This window comes from Sinocyclocheilus anshuiensis, unplaced genomic scaffold, assembly GCF_001515605.1.
Source record: "Sinocyclocheilus anshuiensis isolate Anshui unplaced genomic scaffold, SAMN03320099.WGS_v1.1 scaffold1237, whole genome shotgun sequence".
NCBI lineage: Eukaryota > Metazoa > Chordata > Actinopteri > Cypriniformes > Cyprinidae > Sinocyclocheilus > Sinocyclocheilus anshuiensis.
This window is the reverse complement of record NW_015553581.1, coordinates 1640650-1652055: the sequence shown is the minus strand read 5'-3', so window position 1 is coordinate 1652055 and position 11406 is coordinate 1640650. Positions and strand designations below refer to the sequence as shown.

The 11406-nt window shown below is 39.9% G+C and overlaps 1 protein-coding gene across 2 annotated transcripts in view; it reads left to right on the top strand.

The window, feature by feature from the left end:
* The window catches only part of ptprna (protein tyrosine phosphatase receptor type Na), a 46320-nt gene that overhangs the window by 23222 nt on the left and 11692 nt on the right, over nucleotides 1–11406 (top strand). For both annotated transcript variants that reach the window (XM_016460237.1, XM_016460236.1), the window contains exons 5-12: nucleotides 5350–5503; nucleotides 5576–5885; nucleotides 6334–6459; nucleotides 6655–6686; nucleotides 7906–8183; nucleotides 8992–9078; nucleotides 9199–9278; nucleotides 9388–9452. In XM_016460237.1, coding sequence (XP_016315723.1) covers nucleotides 5350–5503; nucleotides 5576–5885; nucleotides 6334–6459; nucleotides 6655–6686; nucleotides 7906–8183; nucleotides 8992–9078; nucleotides 9199–9278; nucleotides 9388–9452 — 1132 coding nt within the window. The remainder of the gene's footprint in view (nucleotides 1–5349; nucleotides 5504–5575; nucleotides 5886–6333; nucleotides 6460–6654; nucleotides 6687–7905; nucleotides 8184–8991; nucleotides 9079–9198; nucleotides 9279–9387; nucleotides 9453–11406) is intronic.

Genomic DNA, 11406 nt, shown 5'->3' with positions numbered 1-11406 from the left:
GCAAAAATGCCTTTTTTGAAAATAAAATCTTGACACCCATGCTAACTCTACTTTTAAAATTCATGAGGGAAGTGGTGATTTATGAATTAAATATTCTGTTGAATCAAATGAATTGATAAAAGTTTTTCAACACTCTGAAAAATTAATTAAAGAATCGGACTGATCTGGTCATCCATTACCAGCTAATTAAAGAGAACAATTTAAAATTCACAAAGCTATTATATGAATTCAACAAACTTAGAATATCGTGCAGATACTTTATACTTTTATGGTGCTTTTGAGCTCCAGAATCCATTAACAGTAACCGCACAGAAAAAATGAGAAAAAAAAAAAAAAAGTTCAACTTATTAGTCCAGGTGATATGTGAAAATAATGTTCACTTTTTCATAAAAGCATGAAACTTGGTACACTTGTATAGTTTGCGGCCCTAAGCATTTTCAGAAATGGAGCCATCGCAAAAACACCTTGTGGTGACCATTTCACTTTCCGTCATAACAAAATTATGTATTTTGTGACATACAGTATCTCCTGAACCAAACATGATAACGCATAAGAGATGATGTCTACCTCTATGTTTTGATGGTCAAGGATTACAATGATACCATATACAAAAACATAAACTGTTCAGGTGAAGAGTTAATCGTGAAATCAGCAATGTGAGAAGGAAATCACAGTATCTGAGCTTCACAGTACCACAGCATTTACAAAAGTCCATATTATGGCTATTAATTTTTTCTTTCTTTGATAATTAACTAATATTTTATTCAATAGTACATTAAAAGATTGTTTTCAAAAATACTATCATATATTTCAGAGATATAAAAAAAAATTATCCCAGGTAAGTGTATTTTTCCGTACCTCTCAGGCAGAGTCAGGTAGGTGGTAGTGTGTTTCCAATACATTCTTGTTCTCTCTCAACAATGCTCTAACATCACACGCAGATGGCGATGCAATCAGGTGAACAGTTAATGGTTAATTCAGTGACTTTATGAGAAGGATTACAATGAAATCTCAGAAGATGCAGAATTAAATTTCAAACATATTTCATGTAAACTTAATTTACAATCACTCTGGGGCCAGAGTTGTCTATTATGTTGTCCACAAGGGGGAAGCCAGAGTCGTGCATGCGGGCGGGTACATGCAGTTGAATCGCTAATATTTGATTGTAACGGGTGGAATAATATTTATGTGTAGGGTGTGGTGCGGGAGCGGGCCAGACGGTGACAAGCACGGGCAGGTTGCGGGTCCAATAACCAAGACTATTTCGACTCAGTCCAGTACACTCTGAGCAATGTAGCCGATCGCGCTGCCACTAATTGTCAGCTGTAGTGATTATATTAAAGGGGTCATATGATGCGATGTGATTTTTCCTTTCTCTTTGGAGTGTTACAAGCTCTTGGTGCATAAAGAAGATCTGTAAAGTTGCAAAGACTAAAGTTTCAAATCCAAAGAAATATTCTTTATAAAAGTTAAGACTCGTCCACGCTCTCCTAAACGCCTCGTTTAAACACGCCCAGTTTTGTCTACCTCATGTAGGAGATTTAATGCAGGTGTGGTTCGGGTCCCAGTTTTTATGTCAAATGGGTCGGGTATGGGATTAAATTAGTGTTGCTGTCAAATAACGTGTCGGGTGTTCTATTAATTACTGCGATTGTGGGAAGATTATTTCACCAGCCAGGAAAGGTGAACGAAAATGCCTTTCTGTGATGTTACCACAAGGCATCGCTTACTTACAGATCTCAGGCTTCTGGAGGGGATGTAGATTCGTAAGCGTGAGGAGGAAGTAGGAAGGTACTGAGCCTGTGGCTGTTCTGTACCATAGACTGTATAAAAACATGGACGTAGTGCCCGTGACGTCACCCGTAGGTTTCCGAAGAGCGTTTTTGAAGCGTAAACATATTTTTTTCCTGCTGTAAAGTTGGGCATTTTAACATGGGGAGTCTACTGGACTGACTCCCTTTTGGAGCCAGCCTCTAGCGGCCAGTCGATGAATTGCAGTTTTAGTCACTTCCTTGTTGGTTTCATGAGAGAGACCGGAAGGTTGCCACTTGTTCTGTATGCAAACATCAATGTCTTGAACTTGATGCGAGCGATTGTGCTTGATGGAAGTCCAGCCAGAAGAGCATTGCAGTAGTCCAGCCTAGAAATGACAAGGGCCTGGGCAAGAAGTTGTGCAGCATGCTCTGTTTGGAAGGGCCTGATCCTCCTGATGTTGTGCAATGCAAACCTGCATGATCGAGCTGTCTTTACTATATGGTCCTTGAAGGTCAGCTGGTCACCAAATAATAGTTTTTGATGAACCTAGCAGGATGATGAAATCATGCTGTAGAGTCGAAGTGGCAGGGAAAACAAGAAGATCAGTCTTTGCCAGGTTGAGAAAATGCCTCTCTGTGATGTTACCACACGTCATCACTTACTTACAGATCTCAGGCTTCTGGAGGGGATGTAGAGTGAGGAGGTAGTAGGAGGGTGCTGAGCCTGTGGCTGTTCTGTACGCAAACATCAATGTCTTGAACTTGATGCGAGCTGCAACCGGTAGCAAGTGCAGAGAGATAAAGAGAGGTGTGAAGTGGGCCCTTTTGGGCTCATGGAAGACCAGTCGTGCCACTGCATTCTGAAACATTTGTCGAGGTTTGATTGAGCATGATGGAAGTCCAGCTAGAAGAGCATTGCAATAGTCCAGCCTAGAAATGACAAGGGCCTGGGCAAGAAGTTGTGCAGCATGCTCTGTTTGGAAGGGCCTGATCCTCCTGATGTTGCGCAATGCAAACCTGCATGATCGAGCTGTCTTTACAACATGGTCCTTGAAGGTCAGCTGGTCACCAGAGAATACTTTTTGATGAACCTAGCAGGATGATGAAATCATGCTGTAGAGTCGAAGTGGCAGGGAAAACAAGAAGCTCAGTCTTTGCCAAGTTGAGCTGCAGGTGTTCCTTCATCCATGCCGGGATGTTTGCCAGGCAGCCTGAGATCCATGCAGCTACTATTGGATTGTCTGGTTGAAATGAATGATATATGGTGAAGAGGAGGGGTCCAAGAACTGATCCACGAGGGAACCCTGTGACCAGTTGATATTCTTGGGATACTTCTCCTCCCCAGGAAACCCTGAAAGACCTACCTGGATTCACAGTGTCAGAAGTGGCAGATAGATCCAGCAGAATAAGAACTGATGATTTGGAATCAGCTTTCGCTGCAGGGCTATAGTGACCGACAGCAAAGCAGTCTCAGTTGAATGGCCGCTGCTGAAACCTGATTGATTAAAGTTCAGCTGGTCATTCTGTGAAAGAAATAATGTAACAGGTGTGAACCAAATGGTCCATACCATTAGAATTACAAAGGAACAGCATTCCTCAGGAACGTCTTGTAGATTGCAGGATCTCAACATCGCTATTGAAGAACTGCTACACTACCATCTTCAATAAATTCTTCTCCCCACAAAAATTTTGGTCAAGCCTACTTAATTTTTTACAGTAGATTTACTAGTACATTGGTGAGCCACCCAAAAGACTGCTCAGCAAAAATACAGTAAGATGATGATACATGGGGCAACTTTTTAGGTTAGAAGTGGTATTATGCACTGGCCTGTCTAAACAGATAGTCTTGACAAGAAGTTAAAGTGGATCATAAAGTGTCAAGAAGAGGTGCAGATAGGATGCAGCTTAGCAAGATTGTGTTGCCGTCTGCGTGTGATGTTAGAGCATTGTTGAGAGAGAACAAGAATGTATTGGAAACATACTACCACCTACCTGACTCTGCCTGAGAGGTACGGAAAAATACACTTACTTGATATTATATTTTTTATATCGCTGAAATAAATGATTGTATTCTTGAAAACAATCTTTTATTGGACTATTGAATAAAATATTAGTTAAGCTGGTGTGTGGTGGGCGTTCTGGCGCAATATGGCTGCCGTCGCATCATCCAGGTGGATGCTGCACGTTGGTGGTGGTTGAGGAGATTCATGTAAAGTGCTTTGAGTACCCAGAAAAGCGCTATATAAATGTAACGAATTAATAATTAATTAATTAATTAAAGCAATCTTTTATTGTACTATTGAATAAAATATTAGTTAATTATCAAAGAAAGAAAAAATTAATAGCCATAATATGGACTTTTGTAAATGCTGTAGTACTGTGATGCTCAGATACTGTGATTTCCTTCTCACATTGCTGATTTCACGATTAACTCTTCACCTGAACAGTTTATGTTTTTGTATATGGTATCATTGTAATCCTTGACCATCAAAACATAGGGGTAGACATCACTTTTTCTGTGTTATCATGTTTGGTTCAGGAGATATGACACAAAATACATAATTTGGTTATGGCGGAAAGTAAAATGGTCGCCATGGCAACCACGAGGTGTTTTTGCGATGGCTCCATTTCTGAAAATATTCAGTGCCCCAACCTGTACAACTGTACCAGGTTTCATACTTTTATGAAAAAGTGAACATATCACCTCAAATTTTGCACATATCACCTGGACTATATGACTTTATTTCCTTAGTTGAACTTTTTTTTCTCCTTGGTCATTTTTTCTGTGCGGTTACTGTTAATGGATTCTGGAGCTCAAAAGCACCATAAAAGTATCATGAAAGTGCACGATATTCTAAGTTTGTTGAATTCATATAATAGCTTTGTGAATTTTAAATTGTTCTCTTTAATTAGCTGGTAATGGATGACCAGATCAGTCCGATTCTTTAATTAATTTTTCAGAGTGTTGAAAAACTTTTATCAATTCATTTGATTCAACAGAATATTTAATTCATAAATCACCACTTCCCTCATGAATTTTAAAAGTAGAGTTAGCATGGGTGTCAAGATTTTATTTTTAAAAAAGGCATTTTTGCCTTTATTTGTATAGGTTAATAGACACTTGACAGAAAGCAAAGTGTGAGAGAGTCAGAAAGTACCACAACTCAGGACTCAAACTCGAGTCCATCGGCTCCAATGGATATCAAGATTTTCAATGCATACTGACTTACTACTAAAGATTGTTGTGTTTCTCACACAAAGCTATTTTATGGCTTCTGAAGACTTCTTAGATGCTGCACACAGACTTGTATGTTCTACTTATGTAAAAGATATAGAATACTTTTATGGTGCTTGAAAGGTCTATTTATATTAATGAAAAAAGCATTCTTCAGAATTTCTCCTTTTTGTGTTACACAAGAAAAAGAAAGTCAGACAGGTTTGAAACAGCATGAGGATGAGAAAGTAATTTTTTATTTTTCAACCGTTCCTTTGAGTGTGTTATTGCTGCTGGAAAACTTGATTTCAGAGGTCTCTCAGACCTCAGATGTTTGATCTCTTTTATTAGATTTAATGTAATTGACTGAATTTTTTTTAGGCCGCCACAGCCTGCAGCTAAGAAGGTCTATTCTAGCTCTAATTCTGAACCTGGTCCAGCTCAGAGCTACATGGATTACATGGTCCTAGACCCCCACCAGTCCTCCTCGCTCCGGATGCAAGCCCTACCAGTGGACCCATACTCATACCTACAAGTAAGTAGCATAGAAAATCAAACAGATTTATCTTACCTTTTTATATTCATTTCTCTCATTGTTCCCTAACAGGAGGACATGACCCATTCTCTCCATCCTCATACCAGCATGGGATACCAACGACCCCCCTCTCGAGCTGGAGCACAGCAAAGAGACAGAGACCGCCAGCTCCTGGAAGATGCTGTCTCTCTCTACCTCTCCTCCACACAACCCTCTTTCCGCCACAGGGGGGCAGCAGCCCTCCCTGCCGCCCCATACTATGAAGATCTAGATTTCCCTTTGGAATATGGAGAGGACTACACCCTACAGGAACAGGCCAGCTCAGCCCAGCGCAACAACAAGAAAATCCCTCAGGACTACAGCTCTCTTGCTGGACTTGATGGTGAGTACCTTTCTTGGGACGCTTCAAATATTGTGCCCTTAAGAGGATGTCATAGTAAACAATGCACTATTGAAGTCTGCGGTTTTCCCATTTGCTTTAGTTTAGAATGGATTAAAATTATATTATGGAGCTGTTTATTGTATCGTGCTTGAACAGATGTGTATTTTAAGCTTGTTTGCTGTTTAGAGAGCAAGTATGATAAGATACATTTGTGCAAAACTGAGGACTAGGATTCCTGTACCTAAAATAGTAGAACTTTTGGTGCTAGTAACACCAAGGTCATGTTTTAAATCCCAGAAAATGCTTAAACTTGTAAAATCTGTACTTTGAATCCAATGTAAGTTGCTTTGGATAAATAAACGTGTAAATGTAGCATTTTTTTCAGTTGTTAGTGGTGGTGCGTGCTGATGTTTTAATTTCATTCAGCATGTTAATATTTGTGTTGTAGATGATACACTGGCACAGCTGGCCACACTGTTAAAGAGTTTTGGGGTGGACCCACGGGACCTGAGCCCTCAGCAGATAAAACGACTTACTCTAGTGTTACAGCTGCTACAAAACATGGAGAATGCAGGTATAGAGTGACATCACAACACACACAAATGTACTTATGTCATTCATTCAGACATATGCATTATCACACTGCTTGAATCATAATTAAATTATTAGGTCTTATGCATCCCTCAGTTTTTACTCTTGTATCATTAAGATTATTTGTGGGACAAAAGCACTGTGTGATGTTTTTTTTTCTTATCTTTGTGTTCCTCAGATCAATCCCCAGGGACAGTCACGGTAAAAGAGGTAGATGCAGATTTGCAGTCTGAATTATTCACCTAAATGCTTAAAGAAAATAACACTTCCACCAGCATTTGTTTTGCTTTTAATGCATAGTTGAGTGAGTCATCTAATTATTTAAATAACACTGCCACTTATCAGAGAGCATGATAAAGGAGTAAAAAGAGTTATTAATTAGCTGTATATTGCATTTTCAGGTTTAAAGGGGTCATATGATGTTGCTAAAAAGAACATATGAACAACACATTTTTGTACACGATAAAAACTCCTTGTGGTTTCTCGGTTTGGCCAATTTGAGCATCCATAAACAACGCAAAACACAGGCATTTTAGTTTCTGCTAGTGATTCCTACGAAGAAAAATCACTTCCTGCCCTCCAGCTGCATTTCGCACGTCATCATCCAGTGTGTTGTGATTGGTCGAATACCTCAAGCGTGTGACGGAAATGTTACGCCCCTTACCATATTGTGATGGAACGACGAGACAAAAACATGAAAACCCATTATAAACGAGGCATTTGTTGCATCCAGTGGGGACATAATTACGGATTATAATGATTTATACTGTCTTTTTACGCATTGCGTTGCATCGCGCCGCGTAAACATAAAACAATGTCTGCATTTGTGATCGGAGAAATTACAAACAACAAGCGCTACTCTACACTGCTCAAAACTCGCGTTTGAATCATCAGTGGCAAATCCTTTAAATACGAAAACGTACTTACAGTCTGTGAGTCAGAACAGCCAGCATTGTAGTCTACTCTACCAGGATCAGGAAACAGTCCTCCATAAAATGCGCTGCACACATCTGAATATTTGGGTTAAACTGTTCTGGAACAGTGTTGCAACGTTCTAGTCTGATTTATAGTCGTGTCCTCTTTTGGAAGGCCAAACAAAGTATTTTCGCTTTCGCAACGAAACACACAGCATCTTCACAACATGGCGGCAGCGGCAGCAACAATAAAGTTACACCTTCTTTCTTTGCGTGAACATTTGGGCGGCGTTATGCAAATCTTCCCACATCGTGACGTAGACATGTAGGGGCGTGTTTAAACGAGGTGTTTTAGGAGGGCGTGGACCAGTCTTAACTTTTATAAAGAATATCTCTTTGGGATTGAGACTTTAGTCTTTGCAATTTTAGGGATCTTATCCCTAAAAAAAACTGAACTATTTGTACTATGTTGTGCTTTTTTCTTCACACACAACGCTTTGTGTTTTCCTCCACAGACAATTGTAGAAGGCAGTGATAAAGTGACGAAAGGAGCGAAACCCCCCTTACCTGTTTCAGCTCTGCCATCTACCCCAACATACCAGCGGGCCCCTACTCAGCCCCCATCCACACCAGCCCCTGCGACTGTGCCTAAGGAAGACAGTGGGGACACTGTGGGGCCCACCCTGTCAGTAAAAGACCTAGATATAAAAGAGAAAATCACCAACATCCTGGAAACCGTTAAGGATGGTACAAACACCAGAGAGGAATATGGCTACATTGTCACTAATCAGAGGTAGGAGCTCCTAAAACTTTATAGGGTTTTAATGCTGTATTATATAGATGGCAGATGCCTGTTCATTTTAGACACAGTCCATGCTCAAGTTTTTACCAAAAACACAATTTTTGTAGAATTAGAATTAGTACAGTATTAGTATTATTTCATAGTTTATTTTTTTGTCTCAGAGTACAGTGAAAAGACTGATTTTTAACTGTTGGACAGTTTTTCTTTTCTGCTTTGAAAGTAATGAATGTAATGAAACAGAATGATGAGCATTTCAATAGCACAGTATTCCCATTGTTATGGAAAACATGAAAATAGCAGGAAATTGTCATTAAAAAGCATAATTGTAGTTGATATACATTTTTTTTTCATGCTTATTTCTAAAATATTTCATCAGAAAATTGCTATAAATTTATTTATACTATTTTAAATAATGTATATAATAATGACTGGAAATGCCAAGAAAAAAGTCCTGAACAGTTTTTACAAAAATGTATGACAGGGTTTATCTGGGAAATATTTAATATGACTGCATGAAATCTAATCTACATACCAATTCAAATTTTAAATTAGAAATAGCTTGCTCCAATTTATTCTTCCCTTTTTTATATTATAGAATTTCCTAGAATTTTAAAAGACTCATTTAAGATCAGTTTTTCCTCTTTGAGATCTTTGAAAAATATAGTCTGGTGTGTATTTCTGATGATTTCCTGATGTATTTATGTCAATACAGCTGAATGTTCCTTGAAATTAATTTAATTTATTTGTGCTGAATGCTCATAATAAAATAAATGTATGTCGTCTTGTGTTTTCCCTCCAGTCCTTTAGGTCTTTATGATGGGGTGAAACTCTTAGAGATGCTGGCGGAGAGAATCCATCTCTCCACGAGCAGTTTCATCAACATTAGGTAAAGTGTGTGTGTGTGTGTGTGCGTTGCTGGATGGAGAGACTGATAGATTAGTGAATAAAGGGTGAGAATAAAAGAAAACGAAATCTATCGGCCGTTTGTCTCTGCTCATGTCTGCAGCGTGGTGGGCTCGGCCCTGACGTTCAGGATCCGACAGAACTCTCTTAATCTCAGCGCAGAGGATGTGGCCAATAAAGCCGGTGAGTGACAAGCCTTCTCGTTTGGACCGTTCATTTTGATGAAAAGGAAAAAAGAATGAGCAGGCACTTACTGATTAATTCACCAGCATTCATTGTCTTTACATTGCAGTAGCTGAGAAGAATTTCCTTGAGGGTGAGACAGGATTGAAAATCATCCAGACTGGAGTAGGAGAGGTATGCTTATCCCATTTTTTTATGTCTTCCAACCAACCCGCAAGACCCACATGTTCACTGTGATCAGCAGGTCTATTGATTAGCGATTATGGGAACTGGTTGGTATAATGAGCCACTCTCTCTTGTCAGTCAGCAACAGAATTGGCCACACAGGTCACTATTCTGTGCATAACCACCCTCATCAACCAAACAGGGAACGTTCTCATTGAAATTCATAGATTCTACAGTTTTGTCCATCTATTTATGTACAGATCACGTACCAAGATATAATTCCCGGTTCTCATGAATCACTTTGGCGTTTAATACTGAACCGAACAAGGAGGGCATTTGAAATGAAATGTTTTTGAATCGTCACCGTTCATCTCGAACTGTCCCCACTGTACCGTTCCCCCGTCTCAAATCCTCCTGCGTTTTTTCCCGCTGTGCCTCATTTCTCTCCCTCACTCATTCTTTCTCTTCTTGTCCCCTGCCATTCTCCCCTCTGCCATTCTTTTGGCCCTTCTCTTTTTGTTACCTCTGCCTTTGACCCCTCCCCATCCCTTTCTCCCTCGCTCCCCCACTTTCTTGGGTGGCTTTTGTGCTCGGTGCATATTGAGGCGTTCTGCTCTCCCTCGCTCGCTCCCCTTTCACTTTGTACAGCTGTTGCAGACCCTTGAATGCAGAATAATGTCTTTTGTTGCATCCGGCTGCTCATATTTTTAATTATTCTTTCTTGTTCTATTGTGGGCTGTGACACTTTCTTTGCTCTGAAGTGCACGGTGTATGAGTGAGTGAGTGAGTGTGTGCGTGTGCTTTCTCCCTGTCCTTTATCTTATAATTTTCTCTCTCTGCCTCAGTAATGAGACCTTGCACCTGACTGTTTTTGTCCGCTTTTTATGGGGATAAATGCTTAGGCTGTTTTGTCTCTCTGTGCTTCTTTCTCTCTCTGTGAGTCTTTTTCTTTACTTCTTTAATGAATTAAAGTTTTTACGTCCCACAGTGACATACACAGCAATGCCGTTTCAGCACTCCCACTGAGATTGCGCTGAAATCTTATTAAAGGGATAATTCACCCAAAAATTCTAATTCTGTCATAATTTACTCACCCTAAGATATTTTGAAGAATGATGGTAACCAAACAGTTGCTGGTCCCCATTGGCTTCCATAGTATTTTTTTTCCATACTATGGAAGTCAATGGGAACCATCAGCTGTTTGGTTACCATCATTCTTCAAAATATCTTCTTTTGTGTTTAACAGAAGAAAGAAATGTAAACAGTTCTGGAACAACATGAGTGTGAGTAAATGATGACCACATTTTTATTTTGGGATGAGCTATTAATTTAATTGAGAAAATGTTTTCAAATGTATCCTAGGACTTTTATATTTATTGGATGGCGCATCCTGAAAATCCTTGTCAGCTTAAAATATAATAAGTCCATCTTAAAGCATATTTATCAGTCGTGTCAATTTAAACACTTATTATTCTATAAATCTTTGGCAGGGTGTGTTACCCGTATTATCCCCAGCTTGTGCGATCTCATATATCTTCTGTTGTACGGTTGTTCCAGATGTGAAGACTCAGTGTTTGTGTCCTTGCCAAACCATATTACTTACAAACCCCTTTTTGGGCCCATGGCACTTTCCTTACACTCCATTCGTTGTACCCCCTCCTGCTCCTGTTGATTTCGGCCCGTTTTTTCCCTCCTCTCTCTCTCACGGACGACCTATCCAGGTCATCATTACCACCCCTCACCCCACCATTTCACCATCAGCAACATGTGGAGCTGTCGCTACGGCAACGACGTTTGATGTGACAAGTGGCGGCATTGGTTGAATGGGGCTGAGAGGCAGCGAGGCCTTCATACGAGTCGGACACAGCTCTCGGGGAGGCACATTCTCTCTTTCCCCTCCCTTTTCTCGTCCTTCCCATTTATTTTCACTCATTTACCTTTTCGCTCCGGCACTACACGTATG